This window comes from Arachis duranensis, chromosome 8 (genome assembly GCF_000817695.3).
Source record: "Arachis duranensis cultivar V14167 chromosome 8, aradu.V14167.gnm2.J7QH, whole genome shotgun sequence".
Classification (NCBI taxonomy): Eukaryota; Viridiplantae; Streptophyta; class Magnoliopsida; order Fabales; family Fabaceae; genus Arachis; species Arachis duranensis.
Window position 1 is genome coordinate 45,279,992 of NC_029779.3, and position 24,464 is coordinate 45,304,455.

The 24,464-nt window shown below is 30.4% G+C and overlaps 4 protein-coding genes across 4 annotated transcripts; 3 read left to right on the plus strand and 1 right to left on the minus strand.

The window, feature by feature from the left end:
* The first annotated feature begins 209 nt into the window (after positions 1-209).
* Positions 210-4,909, plus strand: LOC107463134 (probable boron transporter 7). Its single transcript, XM_021129813.2, has 10 exons — positions 210-301; positions 1,000-1,138; positions 2,420-2,579; positions 2,720-2,886; positions 2,987-3,160; positions 3,368-3,463; positions 3,560-3,676; positions 3,852-4,159; positions 4,403-4,661; positions 4,766-4,909. The coding sequence occupies exons 1-10, from the start codon at positions 225-227 to the stop codon at positions 4,907-4,909; spliced, it is 1,641 nt and encodes a 546-aa protein (XP_020985472.1). The 5' UTR covers positions 210-224.
* A 1,085-nt stretch (positions 4,910-5,994) lies between these two features.
* Positions 5,995-7,236, plus strand: LOC107463135 (F-box/kelch-repeat protein At3g23880-like). Its single transcript, XM_016081880.1, has one exon. The coding sequence runs from the start codon at positions 5,995-5,997 to the stop codon at positions 7,234-7,236; it is 1,242 nt and encodes a 413-aa protein (XP_015937366.1).
* A 2,645-nt stretch (positions 7,237-9,881) lies between these two features.
* Positions 9,882-13,892, plus strand: LOC107463286 (probable boron transporter 7). Its single transcript, XM_016082061.3, has 12 exons — positions 9,882-10,090; positions 10,173-10,255; positions 10,408-10,600; positions 10,709-10,847; positions 10,942-11,107; positions 11,225-11,391; positions 11,540-11,713; positions 11,824-11,919; positions 12,041-12,157; positions 12,251-12,558; positions 12,742-13,021; positions 13,162-13,892. The coding sequence occupies exons 1-12, from the start codon at positions 9,987-9,989 to the stop codon at positions 13,420-13,422; spliced, it is 2,088 nt and encodes a 695-aa protein (XP_015937547.1). The 5' UTR covers positions 9,882-9,986; the 3' UTR covers positions 13,423-13,892.
* A 1,162-nt stretch (positions 13,893-15,054) lies between these two features.
* Positions 15,055-20,950, minus strand: LOC107463136 (potassium channel AKT1-like). Its single transcript, XM_016081881.3, has 12 exons — positions 20,712-20,950; positions 19,819-20,184; positions 19,341-19,398; positions 18,947-19,258; positions 18,409-18,654; positions 18,029-18,127; positions 17,479-17,514; positions 17,191-17,376; positions 16,697-16,891; positions 16,496-16,571; positions 15,667-16,170; positions 15,055-15,409 (listed from the first exon to the last, which is right to left on the minus strand). Exons 1-12 carry the CDS (start codon positions 20,948-20,950, stop codon positions 15,141-15,143), a joined length of 2,586 nt encoding a protein of 861 aa, XP_015937367.1. The 3' UTR covers positions 15,055-15,140.
* Between the last annotated feature and the right edge of the window lie 3,514 nt (positions 20,951-24,464).

Consider the following 24,464-nt stretch of genomic DNA (forward strand, 5'->3'; position numbering starts at 1 on the left):
TTTTGAACAAATTAAATATTCATCTTTTTTCAATATTTTTAAGGGTTTTTTTTTTTAATATAAGAGATAACAATTTTTTTAATTATTATTATATTTGCTACTAAACAGAGGGACGGTTGAGCGCAGTAGAAGCATTGACATCCACAGCACTATGTGGAATTATTCATTCAATATTTGGAGGACAACCTTTATTGATTTTAGGAGTTGCCGAACCAACTGTTATAATGTATAGTTATCTTTACAAATTTAGCATAAGCCTTCCTGCAATTGGCAAAGAGCTCTTTTTGCCTTGGGCTGGATGGTATGTTACCACACTTATTACTACAAATTCATTTTATAATATTTTTCTTTATAATTTTTCCTCTAGTTTTTCCCATTACTTTGTCGATTTTGTGTTAATTGGTTTAGTTTTTAAAAGAAAACATATTTTAAATGATATTTTAAAAAAATCTTAGAAAATAAAAACATTTGATATTTTATTTAAATATATTTTATTAACAATTTATTTTAAGTAAAAGAAATTTTCTTAAGTAAAAGAATTTTTTTTAAGATATAAATTATAATTTCAAAAGTCATTTTAAATATTTATTCATTTGCTTTATTATTTTCTTGCCTTAATATAGTTTCTACATTTTTTATAATACTATTTTAGAATGTAAAATTAGATGATATCAACATTGAACACTGTTATCTTTTCTTTTATATCATACTTAATACTTTTTCTTGTATTATATTCTATTTTATTATGTTATATCAACATAAAATACTAAATTTATACTAATGATCTATGCTATTATCTACCAAAAAAATAAAAAATAAAAAACTCTTACTTGATAAAAACAATAGTGTTATTAGTTAGAAATATAATAAAAGAGACAATTAACTATAAAAATAGAACTTTTGTTTTTATTTTTATCTTTTTATACCACTCTTTAAAATAGGATCTTATATTTTATAAGACATGTGTTTTTAACTTATATACATCCATTTTTGTTGTAGGGTTTGTGTATGGAGTGCACTTTTCTTGATTCTACTTGCAATTTTTAATGCTTGTTCAGTTATCACAAGGTTTACAAGAGTTGCAGGCGAATTATTTGGCATGCTAATTACAGTTCTCTTTTTTCAGGAGGCTGTAAAGGTAATCCTCTTTCCACGGTGATAATCTATTTATAGGTATTAAATTAAAAAAAACAATAAAAACTTTATTATAAATAAAAATAAATTATAAATATATATGAAACTAAAATATTTTTATTCATTTATTTTTTATAATATAAATGAAAGATAAATTATTAAAATAATATCTAAAAATTTATTTTGATTTATGGTAATATTTGAATAACTATTTAAAAAATGCACACAAAACACAAAGTAAAATTTGATCTTTAGCATTTTTTTATTTTTCAAAAAAGCGTGGGCACATAAATTTAAAAAAAAACTCACTTGACATCTAATTTTCAAATTGTAAGGATAAAAAAAAATATTAATTTTCTAATAATACTTGAAAAAAATCACATCAAAATTTGATTTTTAAAATCTTTTTATGAATATATATTTAATATTTAATTATTATCGAATTTTTAAATCTTTCATAAATTTATTTATCATTAGTAACTTTTGAAATTATTTTTGTCAACTATGCTAACTTTTGGATACTATTTTAATAGTTTACCTATATATAAAAAAACTAAAAAATATTAAGATTATTCTTATAATTGTTTTATTGATCGCATTAATTTTATTTAGTTCATTGATATATCTAAGGAAAATAATTGGAGGTTTTAAATTATTCTCTTAATTATTTTTTTAATTTTTAAATAAAAGATTATATATTTTTTTATGTTTTCAAAAGTAATATATATTGTTACAAATTTGAAAACCATAAAGATATTTAGAGGATGAATTAGAAGTCTTAATTATTATTTTATATTTAAATTCATATAATATAATTATAAAACATTTATTTTCAAGATTTTTGTTTTAAAAGAAAAATGGTTATCTTCTATTTCACTTTTTATAATCACAAATAACAAATAATCAGATCTTTTTTTAATTAAAAAAAACTTTGGTATATGACAATATAATTTAATTTATAGTTGAGTCCTTATTATTGTTTACTAATTTTTTCAATTAAGTACCTACAAAAATATATTTACAAACATTTAATTTCTTTTTACGTTTTTGTAACAGCATAAATTTAATTAAATTTTTTTATAAAATACGAGAATCTAATTATGAACTTTAAAAAGTAAGTAACAACCTATTTATAAATTTGATTAAATTATAAATTTTTTTTATTAATTCTCTTAAAAAATAATTTTTTTGATAAAATAAGTTTTAGAAAAAGGAATTGACATCTTAGACCGAAAAAATTATCTCATTCAGGCCAAATAAATCATTTGTTTGATTTGAACCATAGGGAGTAGTGGAGGAATTCCGCGAGCCAAAATCTGAACATGGAGAAAAAGCTGAATTCTATTGGCAATACATTAACGGATTGTTTGCAGTCATTTTCGCTTTTGGAGTGCTTCTCACTTCCATGCAGACCAGGAAAGCAAGATCATGGCTATATGGAACAGGTAATTAAATATTAATATCCAAATATATTTACCAATATGCATTGATCGAGTTATCAGCTCACTTATTGCTAAAGTAAGTGTTGAATGTTCGAATTCCGCCTCGTAAATGCTGCTTATTGATGTTAGCATTGTGGGTGCAGGGTGGATGAGAAGCCTTCTTGCTGATTATGGGATTCCATTGATGGTAGTGTTATGGACAGCAGTATCTTATGCTAAGCCAAGAGGTGTTCCTAAAGATGTTCCTAGAAGGTTGGATTCTCCACTTCCATGGGAACCTCAATCTCTCTATCATTGGACTATAGTAAAGGTATTAATTTCATGCAGACTTCTATATATTCATTTTCTCTATCCACAACCATGCATGTTTTCAACATTATTGTTCATATATATCTATGTAAAATGTTTAGGACATGGGGAAGGTGCCGATTCCTTATATATTCGCGGGGATTATTCCGGCAGTGATGATCGCGGGATTATACTTTTTCGATCATAACGTAGCTTCCCAAATGGCTCAACAACATGAGTACAATCTTCAAAAGCCATCTTCCTACCACTATGATATGCTTTTGCTTGGAATAATGGTAACTTTTTCTTAAGAGTAATTCTCTAAATCATTCGAATTTTCAGTCCAACACTTCAATCAATTCTAATAACTAAATTTGTCTCCAATCTTTTATGTATTTTGTTAAATAAATCAATTTCTGTCATTAGTTATTCAATAAAAACATAATAGTCTTAATCAATTTTGATAAAGTAAATGAAATAACCTTAGTTTGTTTTCTTTATAGACTCTGATCTGCGGTCTCCTGGGCGTTCCTCCCTCAAACGGAGTCCTTCCCCAGTCTCCAATGCATACAAAAAGTTTGGCAGTTCTTAAGAGACAGGTATGCATCATTTTCCTTTCTTTCTTTCCACATCATCAACATCAAGACTCCTAATTTTTGTTACTCAAATATTTGTTCAACATCATCAATTTGCAGATGCTCCGAAAGAAAATGGTGAAAAGTGCCCGGGAATGCATTAGGATGAACAAGACCAATTCTGAAATATACGGAGAGATGCATGATGTTCTCAGACGAATGGATGCTGAGCCTACTGTAAGTATTATTGTTCTCAAATATACTTATTTTGTATGAAATTAATAGTTTCAAATTATTACATGATTTGTACATTTGATAAAATTGACATCTAACGATTTTAATTATCAATTTCATATAAAGATAATTTTACGCGAACTTCTAAAGGTTTTTGAATATAATGAATTTGGCACAGGCTAGAGAGTTGCAGAATTTGAGAGAAGCTGTAATGAACCCTGACAACAAGGATGGAACTTCTAAAGGTTTTGATCCTGAGAAACACATAGATGAGCACCTACCAGTGAGGGTTAAAGAGCAAAGAGTGTCCAACTTATTGCAGTCCGTTCTGATCGGCCTATCCGTTTTAGCAATCTCTGTTATCAAAAGGATACCTACCTCCGTTTTATGGGGATATTTCGCTTACATGGCAATCGATAGTTTACCCGGCAATCAATTCTGGGAAAGGATACTACTTCTCTTTGTCACTAAGAGCCGCCGTACCAGGCAAGTATATAATTTGTTACAATTTGGATCGAATCAGATCAGATAAGTTCATTCATACACTTTTTCATAAACAATGCTACACATCCAAGTCTTTTTGTTAATCAAGTTCAACGAAATTGGTCTAACATAACAAAAATCAGTTATAACTACGACTGGTTGGACTTAGTTTATAAATAGACTTGGATGTGTAGCGTTATTTCTTTTTTGTAAACTCTTTTGCTAATGGTTGTTTTTTATGAGCAGAATTTTGGAAGGTTCTCATGCCTCATATGTGGAGACAGTACCATATAAAACGATAGTTACTTTTACAGCCTTGCAAATATTATACTTTGGAATCTGTTTTGGGTTGACATGGGTGCCAGTAGGTGGAATCTTGTTTCCACTACCATTCTTCCTTCTCATTGTTATTAGGGAACGCTTGCTTCCCAAAATGTTCAACCCGGATCATCTCAAAGAACTTGATTCCTCTGAATATGAGGAGGTTGAGGGTGCTCCGCAACTGGTAGGATCTATTGTCCTTCTTTTGCTCAATAAATTATTATCTCGTTTGTTCAGATGATAACATGTATAAAATTTGTTTGTTTGTTTCTTTTCTTGCAACATAAGGAACCTGACACCGAGGACAGCGGAGAAGAAGATGAGTTCTGTGATGCAGAGCTATTGGATGAGATGACAACACACAGGGGAGAGTTGAAACATAGAAACGTGAGCTTCGATAGAGGCCAACGCACCTCCGTTGATCATGTTTGAATCTGATGAATTTTTTCCTGCATTTTCTAAGATGCAGATAACATGATAAACATACCAGCAGGTAGAATAAGAAGGTGATCTTTTGTGGAACAAGAAAGTATTTAATCTTGAAATGCATTCAAAAAGAATGCATATCAAAATGTTTCAAATAAACTTTCCCTTAATTAGTTAGATTTGGAAAAGGGAGGAATAAAATTCCAATGGGTCAGATGGGATGTAGGGGAAACTGAAATGTATTATGGAAGAAAAAGAGAAGATATAAGAATCACTTTGAAGTTATTCTTTTATGTATTTATCCTTTTTTGGTTTACAAAAGTTATTCTTTTATTGTTTATCAGATGTATTAACACTTTTTTCTCTTATATAATACAGAGTTTGTTTTATTTCTTTTTTTCTCTTTCGAAATATATTTCCAAGTATATTTTTTTCTCTTGGGACAATATTGTAATGAGAAATATTATTTATTAGGATAAATTGTTTAAAAAGCACTCGAAAGTTTCCGCTGTTAATACAAATAATCCTTAAAGATACGAATGACAATAAGACTTTAAATAATTTAAAAATGCGACAAAAATAATTAATAAATATTATATTTTTATAAGTGACAAAAAATTGTTATATTTAATAAATAAATTGTACATTTGATCTGAATTTATGTGAAGACATTTGAATAATTATTTAAAAGGTATAAAAAAATAAGAATAAATTTTGATCTCTATAATATTTTTTATTTTTTAAAAAAATTTATCATTTACAATAATTTTTTTGAAAATATCACTTAACATAAGTTATCAAATTTTAAAAATATATTTTTTTATCTTTTTAGTAATGTTCACAAAAGATCACATGATAACCTGAATTTTAAATTTTTTTAGAATATATTTAATATCTAATCATTTAAGATCGTATTTTTAAGATTTTTAAAAATTTATTTTTTAAAAAGCCTATCCAAACAAATCTTATATATCAAATAAAAATCCAAAGTGTGTGTATGTGTGCCACGCTCTATCTTCTTCTACGTTATTGATATTCCATCACATTGAACAAACAAAGACCCAAACCCTAACCTTAATTGTCCAACGGGAATGAGGCAGGATGAATCTGATGAATGCGATCTTCCGGAAGACCTGATTTGGGAAATCTTGCTATGGCTTCCAGGGAGGCTCCTCCTGCTCCTGAGGACCGTCTGCCGTGCATGGAATTCCTTCATCTCCAGCCATGAATTCGTCATGCACCACCATCAACGCTCAACTCAACCTCGATTAGTGTATTGTAGTTTGGAATCTGAGGGGCTTGACGTCATGCAGTGCTCTGTATCATCTCTTCTTTATAATCAGCTTCAACCAACTAGAATCGAGCCACTTCATATTAAATACAAAAGCATTCAGGGATCTTGCAACGGGTTGCTTTGCTTGTGTGAAGGTCTTCCCTATAAAACTCTAACGTTGTTCAATCCTTGTACCCGTTGGGTATCCCTAATCGTTCCATTCGAGTACCCCAACGGCGATGATCGACACCCTGTATTTTGTGGCTTAGGGTATGATGCCCTACGTAACAAGTATAAGTTTGTTACGTGTTCTAAGACATCTATTACTGTCGGTGGATTGGGAAGTAGAGCTATAGTTTGCACCTTGGATGCAAATCCTTCTTGGAAAACGGTTGATCATCCCATGTTTCCATATTTTACATGGTGTCATAGCGGAACATTCGTGAGCGGCACTCTCAATTGGATAGCGCATGATCCTAGTAAGAATGGGGAGGATGATGATCCATTTAGACTACTATTGGAGTATTTCATTCTTACCTTTCAGTTGGAAACGGAGTCCTTTGGTCGATTACGCCTACCTAGAAACAATCACACTCACCCAGGCTTCTTTGGTCGATTACGCCTGCCTAGAAACAATCACACTCTCCCAGGCTTCTATGAGGACGTCCCTTCTTTGCATGTTCTCAAGAACTTTCTTTCTATATGTTTTCATCCTGCCTATGATAACACAGCTGCTTACACTATTTGGATAATGAAGGAGTATGGAGTTGAAAAATCTTGGACTCTATTGTTAAGAATCCCATTCAATGGTAGAATAATCACGCCGCCGCCGCCGGGTAACTGGCTAGAACCCTTGTACATGTCAGAAGATTATATTCTTTTGGCATACGGAGAATTTTATCGGGGCAAATTGCTTGTGTATAATTTTCGTAGAAGAGAAGTAGTTCATCCTATGATTGATATTTCAAGTGACAGTTTGTCGATTTATCCCTTGTCTAAGTTTTCATATGGAAAGTTTTTTCATGTTTACCATGAAAGTTTGGTTTCATGTTTCCCCTAAGATTAATTTCTGGGATTCCATATTATATATTTATTCTTTGTCTAAGTTTTCATGTGGAAAGTTTTTTCATGTTTACCAAGAAAGTTTTGTTTCATGTGTCCCCTAAGATTAATTTATGTGATTCCATATTATATATGTATTTTTGGACTCCATAACTTGCAGTTCTAATTATTAAATAAAATAATTTAATTTGTGTATGCTTTTTTAACCCTATGATTGTTGTTCCTCCTTGCAAATTCACAGTATTCATGTTATGTTAAAAGTGGACAAATTAAGGCATGTATTGATAATAGTTTTATTAAAAAGATTTTTAAAACCATACCACCTGCCAACGATAAAATAAGTGGGTTTTAATAAGTATAGATGTGTTTGATAAAATCAAATTATAACTATAATTGTGTTTGGTGAAAAAAATTTAAAATTAAAAAAAATTATAATAGACATAAATATAAAAATAAAATTTTGACATTAATTAATATAAAAGTTTATATTATATTTTTTTAATTTTGATAAGTATAAGATAATTTTAAAAGGTTTTATCTTAAGTATTTTTAAGATTATAGAAAGCTTAGAGAAAGGAAGTTAAATTCATGGCCTTCTTTTACTTTAATGAAATAAGTCTTTACTTACAAACTTTTAATTAAAATTTGTTTGAACTGTGTAACGAAAATTTTATGAAATAATTTCATTTTGTCTCATAAATATCAGAAAACAGAACTTAAAGTATTACATACACCAATTTCATAGAATTCACACAATTCTTTTTTCTCAAGTTCTCAACCAAATGAACCCAATGTCTATTTGGTATTTACACACTTATTCTAACGCTATATATAGCTGCATTTGTTTACTAGTACAGTAGTACCAAATACTAAAACAGTTACATAGAAACACAAAGTTATATTTGATAAATAAGACTTAAATAAAAATATTTTATCTAAAAATATTGAATTAGTATATTTTATATTTTCTTATGTCCNTTATTATAATTTTTATTTTTTTATGAAAAAAAAATAAAATTTTATAATTTATTTTAATTTATTACAAATAAAATACAAAAATATTATTTTTTATTTTTCTATTTTTATATCGTTTTTTTATTATTTTATCTCCTCCAATTCTTGTAACCAAATTCAATCTATTAGATCGAACTGTATAGGATTTAACTTTGCAACGTCAACGTAGGTAGTCTAGGTTTGAATTTTAATCTTCATATTAGATAACAGATTTCTATGCAACAACAGGGATTATTGTGTGTGTTATGCATTTTTTTGGGATATAAAAAGCACGTGTATTGTGTATTATTGTGAAAAATATAGGTGTTAAATATGGATATGAAAACTATTTTTTTCTAAAACAGAGATGAAGAAATCAGACCAAACTTATTGATCGAACAGTCTGATTAGTGTGGAAGAGAAAATTTAAATTTTGGTGAAGGTAATCGACCCCTCCATGTGTGTACTCCAAATATTTTTAATTTTTTTAAACACAAATTGGAGAGTCTAATTTGTGTACTCAAAAATCAGACGGTCAAATTTTTGTCCTAACATCACAGTTACATAAAAACACCTATACACTCTATATCTACGTTCTATACCATTCTTCTTCCAACATTTAAATTAAAAAATGACATTTGTTACACAATAAAATACAAAAAAGTATCATATCAACCTTATATTAAACTACTTTAGAAAAGAATGACATAAAAATTAGTTTCTATAAGATGACAATATAGAATTAGTTTACACATAAAAATTATTCACATCCAGATCTACTATTCTACACCCGTGCATTACGCAAAAGTGAGATAGATATATGTACTTTCATAAGATATATAAATTAATTTAAAATCTAATATTATAAAATTAAAAAATTTACAAAAAATTGAATTATAAGTCAAATAATGAAAATATTCAATTAAGATTTATTGATTTGATTTCATATAATTATTTTTATATTTGTTTATAAAGTAATTAATTTTATTTATTATTTATTACTTTTTTATATTTAAATATTATATTAAAAGAATTAAGTTATTGTATGCACAAATATAAATATAATATTTTAAAAGTGTTATTAATATAATTTTTATTGATAAAAATATTTATTGGATACTAAATGCTATTTTATCTTATTCATTTATTATTAAATTTAAATTTTACATATAATATGAATAATTTGTTATATATTATTACTATTTAAAAAGTATTTTGTAAATATAAAATTTATTTATTTGTTTGATTAATTTAAATTTATTTTTTAATAATAAAATCTTAAAATTTTATTTTAAAAAAATGAAATAAATTGAATCAATCTAAATCACAATAATTTAGATTTAGAAATAAAAGCAATAAATTATATACTTTAGATGAAGTTGATTTTTTTGTTTTTCCAAAACGGATTCAAATGGCATTGCAAAGACCCCCTAATTATATACTTATTACTTTTTTTTTTGGTGCCTCTATTATTGGTATGAGAGTGAGTATGAATAAAAAGAATTAATTGGAGAATGCGTTCCAACATTCACATGCATCCACCCATTTTTTGAAGTTTCAATATTGTCCATTTTGGACTATTACCGTTTTCTTTTTCTGTCACACATGACATACCCCACCTTATACCTCTGTCTTTGTCATGTCTTTTTCTCTTCTTATAATGAAAACCTCATCAGTGATTAGCTTATCATTTTTTCATGCTCTCTCTGTTTCTTTACTCACCTTCACTTCAACTACTAGCATTATTCGTCAGAAATGGGGAAGTTGGGAACCCCATTTAAGGGAATAATTCAAGATGTAAAAGGAAGAGCTGAATGCTACAAGCAAGATTGGGTTTTGTCATTCTGCTCTGGTCTAAGGTACCATTTTCTTTTTTCTTTTTCGTTTTTGGTTTTTTTGTCCCCTTCAATTAATCAGCAACTTCTATGGTTTGTGAATTAGATTATTGGCTCCAACATTCTACATATTCTTTGCTTCTGCTCTCCCTGTCATTGCTTTTGGAGAACAACTAAGTAGAGATACAGGTAAAATATTATAGTAATTTTAAGGTTGTGTTTGGAACAATTGAGAACAACTAAGTAGAGATACACAAGACTCTTTCTTTTTAACACTACTGAAACAATTATAGTGCTTACAACTTTTTTTCTTTTTTTTTTTGGGGTTTTTTCTTAATCAGATGGAAGCTTGAGCACTGTAGAAGCATTGGCATCTACTGCAATTTGTGGAATTATTCACTCTATAATTGGTGGCCAGCCTTTGTTGATTGTAGGAGTTGCTGAACCAACTGTTATAATGTACAGTTATCTCTACAATTTCAGCAAGAAAACACCTGAACTTGGTGCAAAACTCTTTCTGCCTTGGGCTGGATGGTACGATATGATAATTAACTCTACTATCCTTACTTTTAGGGCTTTCAAATTACTTTATTTTCTCATGTAAGTATCATATATGTAATTCTATTGCATATGTGTTCACAGGGTTAATGTATGGAGTGCACTCTTCTTGATTGTGCTTGGGATTTTTAATGCTTGCACTGTGATAACGAGGTTTACAAGGGTTGCGGGGGAGTTGTTCGGCATGCTAATTACTGTTCTTTTCTTTCAACAGGCTATTAAGGTATTGTTTCCTTGCTTCCTTGCATGATAATACATTTGTGAACTTGGCACTTGATAGATAGATCTTACAATTGTTTGCTTTGAATGAACCACAGGGATTGGTTGAGGAGTTCGGCACGCCGAAGAATGAAAACCAGTTGGCAGAAGAGTTTCAATTCCAATGGAGGTACATTAATGGATTGCTTGGAATCATTTTCTCTTTTGGAGTACTTGTCACTTCCCTTAAAACCAGAAAAGCAAGAACATGGCTATATGGAACAGGTAAATTTCTACATATTTACCACTTTAGACCTTACACAAAATGTTCTAATCATGTATTTGTTTATCTGGTTTTTCCCCCTTAAAATACACTTAATTGTGGCATTCAACTCGATGCAGGGTGGCTACGAAGTTTTATTGCAGATTATGGGGTTCCATTGATGGTAGTGTTATGGACTGCACTGTCTTATGTTGTGCCAGGCAAAGTTCCCGAAGGTGTTCCTCGAAGGTTGGTTTCTCCGCTTCCTTGGGAATCTGCATCTCTGTATCACTGGACAGTAGTGAAGGTATTGCTAAACTATTAGTATCCAGTGCCATGTGCACACACTACTTTAAAACTAGATGTTGGTGTTCAACATTGTAAACTTCATGTGCTGATTATTTTCATTGTGGCAAATCCTTGTTTCCATCTAATAGTTACTGTAAAACCTGCAGGATATGGGGCAGGTTCCCTTTCTTTACATAGTTGCGGCAATTATTCCGGCTTTCATGATAGCAGGACTATACTTTTTCGATCATAGTGTATCTTCCCAGATGGCTCAACAGGAGGAATTCAATCTTCAAAAGCCATCTGCCTACCACTATGATATGTTTCTGCTTGGAATAATGGTATGTTGTTCTGTTTTATCCCAAATCCTGCTTCTTATAAGTTATAATAGCTTGGCTTCATGTTATTTCTATGCCGATAAAAGTATATGAACTAAACTTATTGTCTGTAGACTTTGATTTGCGGTCTCCTCGGCCTTCCTCCATCAAATGGAGTCATTCCGCAATCCCCCATGCATACAAAGAGTTTGGCAGTTCTTAGAAAGCAGGTAGGCATCATCCCCCCTAACAAAAACCCCGCCGCGTTCACTTTTTGCATCAAGTCACTTTGTCCTTGTTCTATGGATATCAACTCAACTTAGATTTGTGTACTACATTGTCAATTTTCAGTTGATCCGAAAGGAAGTGGTAAAAAGTGCCAAGGAATGCATTAAGCTGAAAAAGACAAAGTCTGAAATATATGGCAAGATGCAGGCTGTCTTTGAAGAGATGGATACAGATCCTACTGTCAGTTTTGTCGGTTTGATATCGTTGCATCTGCAATCATTGTTGCAGGTATATTCAAGAGTAATTCAATGGTATTTTTTGGTTTTTGTGTAGGCCAAAGAGTTGGAGAATTTGAAGGAAGCTGTAATGAACCCTGATGCCAAGGATGGTACAAAGAAAAATTTTGATCTTGAGGAACACATAGATGACTATCTGCCAGTCCGGGTTAATGAGCAAAGAATGACCAACTTAATGCAGTCCCTTCTGATTGGCCTCTCAGTTTTGGCCATCTCTATTATCAAAAGGATACCTACCTCGGTTTTATGGGGATATTTCGCTTACATGGCAATCGATAGTCTACCAGGGAATCAGTTTTGGGAAAGGATATTGCTTCTCTTCATCGCTCCAAGACGACGTTCTAGGTAAAGTAACCTTTTAATTATGTCAAAAGGAGAATATGCCAAAGATCCAACACTTTTAGTAGAAAATATGAAAAGTTGGCTGGTGTTGTTTCAAATGCAAGGCAAATGTAAGGGAAAAATGTTAGTCACCTAAGATTTCCATATACTTGAGAAGCTAATTTTGTAATCATTTTTTATGAGCAGAATTTTGGAAGGTTCTCATGCCTCATTTGTGGAGACAGTACCATTCAAGACCATAGCCGCTTTTACTGGCTTCCAGTTAGCATATTTCGCAGTCTGTTATGGAATGACATGGATACCTATAGGTGGAATTTTGTTTCCACTACCATTCTTCCTTCTCATACTTGTAAGGGAGCACCTGCTTCCAAGACTCTTCAAACCTCGAGATCTTCAAGAACTAGACGCTTCCGAATATGAGGAGATTCTTGGTGCTCCACGCGGTTCCCTTAGTATGTCACTGCAGGTAAGATTCATTGTCTATGTTGCTTGGACTACAATCCATGTGTTTTTCTTTGTCTATGTTGCTTGGACTACAATCCATGTGTTGTTCTTGTATAGTTTCGCCCTTCGATTAAGAACATGGAAATGTTTTTCTTTGTTTAGGATAAGGAACTGGGCGATAGCGATGAGAGTGTAGAAGATTATTGTGATGCTGAGATATTGGATGAGATGACAACCAGTAGGGGAGAGTTGAAACTCAGAGCTGTGAGCTTCAATGATGGGAACTCCAACAATGATGGAAACCGCAGTTTCAATGTTAGAAATCGCAGCTTCAATGTTAGAAATCGCCGCAGCTTCAATGCTAGATACCGCCACAGTTTCAATGATAGATACCTCCATAGCTTCAATGGAAATGCTGTTTGAATATCTTTGCATTCACCATTTTCTAAGATGCAGATGCAGATTGGGGTTTTTGTTGTTATTGTAGTGTGTTCTGAAGACAGGAATGCTCAAGATTGATGTGTAGATGGTTAAGGTTGAAGATTATACTCTGTGGAACAAGAAAGGATTGCAGGAAAATGGGAAAGAAAGAACTGAGTCATGTGGGGTAGAGGGAAACTAAAAGACTGATATGAATATGAATGATGGTAAGAACAAAGAAATTAGAAAATACATAGAAAAAAAATGTAGAGGCTATTATTATTGTTATTAATGAGTAGTCATTCTTTTGTTGTTTATTCGACATCATAAAAATTATCATTTTATTATCAGATTCAATAGTGAGATTTCTCACTAGCAAGTATGTGATGGTGTATGGTCATTTTTTTGCTTTGGGTCATTGTTATAATAAGATTTGTAAAACTTATTTTTTGTCCAGCACAGGACAACACACTCTTCTTTATTATTGGAATAAGGTAATTCCTATTTTAATCTCTCAAATCTAATTGACAAGTTAATCTAGTTATTATTAAAATAATCAATTGTGCTTTCTATTAAAAAAAAAAAACACGACTCTCATTAGTGTAGTACTGTATGAGCAGATTGACACATGCTTTTTTAATTGTAGTCAGTATAACATCTAAAAATTAGTTCATGTTACTTAATTAGTGCTTATTAATTTTGATTTAATTAATTTCTATTAAGTCGCAAAACTTGAAATTCCATAGGAAGGAGCCAAACAAAAACAAAATATCATCTATAAAATTATATGTTAAGACATTAGTTATATTTTATCGTATTATATAAAAGTTAAGGTTTTAAATATATTTTAAAAATTTTGATTTTTTTAAAATATGTTCGATGATATTTCATAAAACTAAAATCATCCACAATCATATTTGAAGTGTATTTTTGAAACAATCAAATTTTTAATACAAAATTGTTTAATAGGTTATTTAATTAATAGATTGTTCAATAACATTTTGAATATTATTCATTAAATTTGAAATAAGATAATTAGAATTTAATTTATTGTATGTTCTCTCTTTTCTCTGGAAAAGTCAATATTTTTTGTTTTAGAGATTTTTAATCCATGCTATATATATAGTTTTTCGGTTTTGTCTCTCTCCCAAAGCACACATTAAAAAACGTACTTGTCTCCCAGCTTTGAAAAGCTCCCTCCTAGGTGCTTTCAAAAGCACCCCTAACTTTTAAAAGCCGCAAGCACAAGCACTTGAGCTTTTTAATTTACCAAACACAAAATGACGTGCTTGTGCTTTTTAAAAGCACAAGCACCTCTTGAAAAAGCTTTACCAAACCCAGCCTAAACTCTCAATTCTCCAAGGGTGGCTAGAGAAAAGGTTAATTGGCTAGTCTTACTCTTGAATTTTATTGTGTTTGCACAAATAAATGTTTTCTTATAAGGATGAAATAAGAATATGGTATATACTATATAGTGCTATTTTAAAACAATCCTACTAATATGTATACAGAAAATTGGTCACCAAATAAGCTATCTATATAAAATACATATTAAAATATAAAATATACATTAAAAGTAAGTTAAACAATAGATGTATTTATACATAAATACATAGTAACTAATTTGGTGGCCAATTTTTATTGTGTAGATAGCATTTTTTATTTTAAAATGATGAATCCCTACTAAAAAGAATGATTTGTTAGCAAAATTAGCTTCCTCTTCATGTATGTGCAATAATAAGATGATCACCATCTCTTATAAGATTTATATCATCCACTTCAGCTCCTTCTTTGGTCAAAATTTTGACAGCAGTAAAGTCAAACGTTTTAGCTCCAATATCTAGCAGTTCCTGAATGGTATTTGGCAGCATAACAAGCTTTCCAGCATGTTCACCCTTTTCAGGACAACTTAATGTCACTCTGCCAACAAAGTCATCCTTGTTCCACCTATTATTGTTAAATTTTTTGGATGCCTCACGCTCTCTTTGATCTGCATAGTCATAATGAAACAAAATTCATACTCTGATAGCCAAAAAACCAAAGAAAAATCTTCATTTGTGGTCTTTCTGTTCTCTTGCATTTATCTAAAACCATCTTGAAAACTATATGCAAAAAATTTTGCACTTTCCTTTGTAAACATTTGTCTAAACATGCTGCAGTTTGTTTGCTTTCTAAATTTAGGGCTACTAGAGAATTCATACAAGTTTATAGCAGCAAGTTGTTTGAAGGTTAATTTGATATGCTTACTATGGTTAGCTGCCGACATCATCCCAAAAATGGAATTGTTAAAATTGTTGTTTCTTCTTCTTTTAGTATTGTCAAAGAACATATCTTCTGGATTGCGTGGCGAGCGGAACTGTCCAATGTTTGTTTGGGGAATACTACGCATAGTTGGTTCACTTTGGTACCTTCCAAGGTTAGGCAAGTGCTTGCGATTTGATGGTGGAATAGCGGTAGCGTCTTGCAGATCAATGTTGGCTCCTTTTTCGACAAGGAACTTTGTCATTTGGAGGTTTCCTTCACACACTGCAGTGTGAAGAGCAGTGGTTCCATTGTGTGTGGGTTGTGTCACATCCCAACCATATTGACAAATTCTTTTGAGCAGTTCCATGCTATTTTTCTCAACAGCAATGCATGCCAGGTGGCCTGCATCGGCAGGTTCTAATACTGCACCATGCTCCAGAAGGAGTTTCACAATGGAGTCGTTACCACTTATAAGTGCTTCAAACAGTGGAAGATTTCCTTCCTTATCTGCATAGTAACAATGTAAATACCAGAAGAGTCATTTGCTAAATTGCATTCAATTGTCTCCCATATGATCAAAGTTTAGCACTTTTTTTTTTCCATTCTTGAAATGTATTGGCAAATAGCACTAAGTATTGTTTGGTATTTGTCTCAATATACAAATATATAAACACTTGACAAAACACAACTTTTTCTTGTTTGATTTTGTTCCTGTGTCTCTGTATTTCTATTATAAGACACTTATCAAACGCAACTAAGTCATTTGTAGTACCGAGAGTTTCTGTGTTTCATAAATAATTGCAGTTTCAGACAGGACAGGACTGAAGAGTACCTCTGATGTTGGGATCAGCATCATATTCCAGAAGCACAGATATACACTTCTCATTGCCTTTAGAAGCTGCAATATGCTGTTACATGCGAAAGCAAAGTTGTAAGATTCTAGTGTTTTCTACTTTTCTTACATGTATGTATAATTGTGCATGCATTTGTATGTGAAGGTGTGTTTGCTCAAAAGGGGAGAAACACTACAAACCAGCGGTGTCCTTCCATCTGGGTCGCCTTCATTTGGATCCATACCCTTCTTCAGCAGCCGTTGCAACAATATATCATCATTTCGGTTTACTGCAAAGCATGTGCTGATAGGCAAATCCAATTTACCACGTGCCAGCATGGCCTCTGTCTCTCGGAAAATTATATCCATCCCTGGTGCCTGGGATTCATGCAAATGCTGCGAAAAGAAGACATTGGTTCACAATGTCGAACCTAGAACAATTTTATTTTGATATTGTAACATTGAATTTTGATTTCTAAGGGGTAGAAATAAGCAAGTTTGTGTAGGGTGAAATAGGATGGTAGCTTAATAGTTTTGATATATGGTCTGTATTTCGTTGTTCAACAAAGTTGAATAAATTCTAAGAAAAGATCGTGGAGTATGATAAAGTAGAATCAATAAAAAATGTGAAGGTTGATGAGCAAATGTTTATGTGAAAGAAACTAAAGGCATTTAAAAAATTGAGAATCATGTACCTTGAGAAAATTGTTCATCATAATTGTCCCATCTCCAACATTGGAGTGAGCAAGATTTATAAATGTAGTCCGGCTCAAGCGCAGAAGTTGGCACAATCGTTTGGTCCGAACTGTAAACATCTGGGGCCTGTAACATAAAACTCCGACTTCTCCAACTAATTCTCCTGCCTTTATCTCACCAACTACCTATAGTTATAAACCACACATCTTCTTAGTGATAGAAACATGTTTTCCTGCTGTCTCTAATGTGGGTGATGATTCATGATGCTTAATCACAAATAAACTTGCCTGTTCAGTTCTATTCTGTCCTTTGAGAATAACTTCCTAGTGAAAGTTCAGTATGTTAGTACAGAATTCCACATGCAGTAAAAAGGAAAAGGAAAATTCAGCTAATAAAACAAAGATCTTTTATAACATTCTTCACATATATGTAATTTCATTTGTAACAATATTCAATGGGTTTGTTGAAATAGCATATAATGTTGACACAACTGGTTCTATTTCCAAATACGGTGGACTGTTACTGATGCAGTGATGCACTCTATGATCGCAAAATAAAATTTGAATTTGGGTAAGCCCATGCCAATATTTGACTCCATTTAATGGGACAAGGCTTAGCTGTAATGGAAATTGCTTCACATGCTGAAGCAAATTGATTCAGGCCGAATGACCTCAGGAAACAATAAATAAAAATAAAAATTCAACAAGATTAGTTATATAAATCCTTGGTCCATACACCTCTTAGAAACTGGAAATCAAACAACATACAAATTATACATTACACACCAATCAAAGCATAAATGGACTTAGGGGAAAATTGAGGGGGTTAGTGACTTACCACAGCACCAGTGACCAATACATAGAAGTCTGTTGGTGCTTCATTCTGCAAAATCACATCTTCCTTTGGAGGAAAATACTCGGGCTTCATCTCTGAGACCTACAAAATTGAGAGAGTTCAAGGTATGCACTGGGAATATGTTCATCATCATCCAATTAACAATGACTAACAAGGAGCCGATATACATGTATAGACAATTTTCTTTTCGCTTTTTTTTAACTTTTTGCAAATCATAAACTCATGCGATAAGCAGATTAGACCAGAAATGAGTGATATAACCAAAACACAATATATGATTCTCAGTTTGGTGTCTGAAATAGTTTCCCAATGTTTAGTCTTAAACACCGTGGTAATGAAGTAGACCAGAGAGAAAATATTACCAGTTGAAAAAGCAGATCATGTGACACCCCATTAAACAAGTAGATATCCTCCAAAATTTCATAGAATAGGTAATGAGAGATGCTAGAACGAATAGCTTTCGGGAGTAATTCGATAATCTCTTGCTGCTGCAGCCCTTCTATATCAGTTCTGTACTTCATATGCAAATGTGCAATCATCTGTTCTTGCATGAGAACAGGCAATTTATTCCGTTTGGCAAAACTTGTCACAGCTTGAATTGTGTCTCTCTGATATGCACAACATGTAGCCAAAAAAACCAAACATCAGAAGTACAATCAAATTAGCAATGAACCTCTTAGGAAGATAATGATCTAGAATCAAAATAACTTCAAGAAATAGGTACACGATTCAGGACATGATGACGGATACAAATAGAAAAATAGGAAAATGTCTCCTAAGACAAAATTTGTCCAATTTGATATCTTGAACCACTTACTAAAAGAAGCCATATAAGTCTTTGAAAATATAAAGATTTATGTGCGGCTCAACAAGTAAAGGGTCAAGGCAGAATATACTTACATATTTCCTAGTTCTGCTTGTCCCATGGACGACCAAATTTGTCATGTTACCTATGAGATATGCAGTTAGCCCAAGATTGAAGAGCATATAGAAAGTATCAAAAAGAGTCTCCCTTGTGTTCGTAGGATGTAGATCTCCATAACCAACCGTTGTAAGAGTTGATATGGACCAGTAAATTGATGCTATATAGAGGGATGTGACACTATGATCATCGACTTCCGGAAGAAGCGAAAGCCATGTTTGTCCGTTTTCACGATTCAGAGTGATAAAATGGAAAATGCAAGCAGCAAAATGAGCTGCGAATAATGTAACCTACAAATTCCAAGGCACCAACAATAATAAGTCCAATATGAGACTCAAGTTGCTTTATAAAATGGTAAAAGCAAACACTTACACAGATCAGTTTTGAGCAGCGAACCCAGAAGTAATTATAATGCCTGTCCTTCTCTAATCTAACACAAAGAAGGTAAAATGGGAGGATATGGCCTAATCAGTTCTTTACAAGATCAAAGGTAAAAATGTGCTATCAGTTTAATTTGATGCCTTTAATTGGCAAAAAGAATTACCCCTCCTCCAGTTCACAATGTTTGTCACCCTAAACCTAAAGAAGTTTACTTTATTCAATATATAAGTCATACTCACATCTTTTCTCCTCCAAACAATGTTAAGCATAATAAACAATGAAGCTTTCTATAACATAATTATTCAATAAGGGTGTGTAGGTAAACAAATTTTTAACCAATTCTTGATTGTGAATTCCTTAGTTACTGGGAAAACAACTTGATAACTACCTTGGCTTTTAATCTAACTGCCACACAAAATGCAATTGCAAGACATATGAAACATCGAGTGTAATAATTGTTCTATGTTACCTTGCAAACAAGGCACTGACTCGGCGAAGACGCCAAAGGCGAAGCATGTTGAAGTAAGCATATTTTTTCAGGGCAGCGGGCAAAAACCTATGAGCAACTTCAGAGGGGATAGTGGAGATGACATCTAAAGCCAACCATGATTTTGCATATCTCAAAGCAATTAGGCTTTTATCATCAACTAGCAAATAGGTAGTCTTGTCTAGGTATGCAACAAAGAAGGTGAGAACAATGTCAACAGCAAAGAATCCATTGACAACATTGTCAGCTATGAAGATTGCGACCATTTTTTGGTTAAGGAATGCAAATTCAAATGGACAAACCCATGCATTGTAGAACACCAAGAACACCAGAAATGTCTGCCAAAGTCTGCAACATATCAGTTACCAAGCATCAAACATGCGGTACGAACATGAAAGAAGACAGCATAATCAAGCAACTTAACTAATATTACTTCCTCCATTTAACAGAATCATATCTAAATACAATTTTTTTGTATTTTGAATTAATAGAACAAAAGTATTAATGACATAATAAATTAAGGGAAAGCTTAGTTCATTAATTATGCTGAAGAACTCTTATCCGCTGATGGGAGCTATCCAATGGGAATTGAACTATCCAATACTAATAACACCTAACGCAATATGCCACTTAATTGATTAATTAATTAAATTAAACTAAATCTAACAAGAATTTAACCTAAGTTATGCTTAAGCTTAACCATATATAACACAATGTTAACAATCTCAACCTCACACTTGCCCTGTATATATATATCTTGAGTCTGAAACACTTCTTCAGATCTAACGAAACAACACAAAATATGTTCCTCTATCTATCCATCTATATAATATGCGTGTGTGCGTACGTGCGCACGCGCGTGTATATGTACGTACCTGTAATGGTGGTTGAAGGGAGAAACAATGTAAGGACGGAGCTTGAGTCTGTGGGAAGTGGAGCCGAGCGAGGGAAGCGGAAGACCGGCGAGGCTGTATTGGCTTCCTTCATAATCAAACTCCGCAATGTGATCCCTCCTTTGGCTCTCAGGAAAGGTGTCTTCTTCGTCCTCGTCGTCGTCACCACCACGGATACCACCACACAATCTTGCAAATACCTTCTTTCCACGCCTTCTCATTTTTCTTTTTATTCCGCTTTATTTTCCGTATTTGTGCGATTGAACCACGCGCCGTGGCTTGTTTAGGACAAAATGAGAACTGCATGCATGGCGTGTGTGGTTAGTTGGTTACGTTAGTTAGTGTCTACATTGTGCGTGGCGTAACCAACGCGAATAAAAAGTAAATAAATTGTAAACAAATTTCCAAGACTCTATTTGAAAATCGGTTGGATGATTTTGAAGGTGGAATATCTGGTGAAATATTAACACACAATATAATTAATAATTAAATCCAAAAATTATTAATTAATAAATGGATTTAGTTAAAAAATGTTTAAAAGTTATTTGTCAAAAAGATAATAATAGAAATTTTTGAAAACTTTTTATATGTTCAATATATTAAAACAAAAGTGTTCTTATAACATTAAAAAAAAGTTTTAATTACTCGGTCAATTATTAGAGTTTCACTTAATTTTTCATTAAATCCTTATATTTTTTTTATTAAATCTATATACCATATTAGATTTTGTAATTAAATTTCTACCAGGACAAAAACGTTGTAATTAATAGAATATTCTGTTAAACATAATGAATATACTTAATACTTGACTGAATATTCTGTATAATTTAATAGAATATTTCGTTAATTTTAACTTTTTTGTCACGGTAGATATCTAGTTGCAAAATTTTATATAATATAGAGACTTCTAATTGACAAAAAAAAAAGTATAAAAACCTAATTAAAAATTCGATAAAACTATAAGAATCGATAGAATAACTAAACCAAAAAAATCATCAAATTAATAATTATAAATAACCTATCCTCCTTACTAATAAGGAATGTTGCATTATTTGCCAATTAAACAAAGTTTAATTTTATATTAATAGCTAAAATCTAAAATTTAAATTTTAAGACTTAAGATTTAGGTTTTAGAATTCAACAAGTGTAATTACCCGTGCTATGTACGTGATAAGATTGAAATTATAATTTTAAAGTATTTTTTAAAATTAATTTAAATTATAATAATTTGATTAATAAAAAATTAATATGTTATGCATTGTTTGTTTTTTTTAAATTTAGTATTAATTGGATTAACTCTAAAATAGTTATTAATCGATTTTAATAATCTATTTTTTTCAATGAATCAGACATATATACTGAATGTGATCATAAATAATATAGTAATAGTTAAATCTACCCACAAACATGTTGGCTATTATCACACTCTAAAACAAATTAAATATAAAGGCTATTAGCACACACTTATAAATCTATAAAATCGCACTGTCTTTAATTCGTGCAAGGGTTTATTTATCAAATAAACTTAAAATATAAACAAAAATATTTATAAAATGGATCTAGCATCAGTTGAAAGAATCATGGAAAATAATCAACTTACCTTATCATTCATAAGAATCATTTCTATGTAAGTCGTGTTGTTCTTGTCAAATTTGGATGAGACTTTTCATAACCTTATAATTCTTGCCTTTATTTTTCAAATTTTTTCATTACATAATCTATCATAGGTAATACTGTTGATAGAATTGTAGTTAGTATCCTTTAGGTAGCGTTTGGTAGAGAGACAGAGACTGAAAGACTGAGACTGAGAGACAGAAATTAAGAGACAGAGATCGAAATAAATTTCAATATTCTGTTTGGTGCAAAGTGAGAGACCAAAATTGAAACAAGAATAAAACTCTAATTTAATTTGTAAAAAGGATAAAATTGAAATTAATTAATTGAAATGAGGGTATTTTAGGTATAAAATGTTATTAAAATTTCAGTCTTCGTCTCTAAAAATTTCAGTCCCTTGTATTCCTACTTTTTGGAGATACTGAAATACTAAAATTTTAGGGAGAGAGACAAAAATTTTAGTACCAATCTATGAGCCAACAAACATGATACTGTCTCTCAGTCTCCCAGTCTCTATCCCAATACTTCAAAACAAACGCTACCTTAGGTATGAAAAATAATAAACAGAAGAAGTTTTATGAGGTACGAATTTTCTAGATGATAAATAATTGTAACAATTCACTATTAATCCTTATAATATATATATATATATATATATACACACACACGGTAATAGTTAACAAATATTTTCAATGGAGATACTTACTCAATATATATGTTATCGACATTAATTATATGCCAATATTTTTAGGATAGAGCTATAAAAGAGGAGATATATAAATATATATAATATTATTGCTATATAGGAAGCATATATAAATTGCTATATTTTTTATTATGTTATACAACTTAAAATTATACTATCATGTTATTATTAATCCTAGATACTTGCTATAATTATATCAAATTTAATTATGAATTTAAATAAATAAAATAGATAACATTCAATATTATTTTTTTCTTTTTTACATTCAATATTACTGTAAATATAAAAAATAAAATAATTAATAAAAAAATATGAGCAGAAAATAAAACATATTAATTAAAATTCAATTTGTTATCTAATTAATCTTGTGTCCGTACGATATAACTTTACAAAAATGCTATGAATCACAACCTTTTTTATTCTACAAAAAAGAAAAACACTATATGTAGCCTTTAGTAGTATAAAAAATAATTATAAAAATTACTTATTGATATTGATATTAATCATAATTGATTATTAATACTCTAATTTTTTAAAATATATTTTACTTTTTTAAAATATAATGCATGTGCTGTGTAGATTTTATTATTATTATTATTATTGTTATCCACTAATTGATATCAAATTAAATGAGTCACTATTAATGTGTGCATCAATTATCTCCTAATAAAATTATTGCACTTGAATGAGAATTAGAACTATATCAATTGATATAATTAGAATGATTAAAAATATCGATGATTTAAATGTAGTTTAATTAATAACGCATTAAATATTAATTTGATATAATTATAATGAAGATATTTTCTTAAATTAATATAATCATGCATTATTCATGAGCTAATTGTAATATAATTAAAATAAATTTATTTGAGAAAAAAATTCATGTATAATTTTCAGAAATTATAATAATTTTTTTATTTATATATACGTATATATTAATTTTGTTAAATAATTATATATATATATATAAATAATTATATACATATACATAAATAAAAAATATATGAATTATATTTTGTTAAACTCCATGTTACCAGCTATTAAAAACATGTAAATCACATGTATTAATTTTTTTGTTATAATTATTTCGTTTTATATATATGATTATTTTTTATTCTACAATCGTACAATAATATTTTTTATAATATTATTGCTATATATGAAGCAGCTTTATATTACTATAATTATATCAAATTTAATTATGACTGTAAATAAATAAAATAGAAAACAATCAAAACTAATTTTTTATAGTCAAAATTTACTGTAAATATAAAAAATAAAATCACTAATGATTAAAAATTTGAGTAGAAAATAAAACTCCATAAGCTAAATTCAATTTGTTAACTAATTAATTTGATGTCCATATATTATTATTATTATTATTATTATTATTATTATTATTATTATAATTA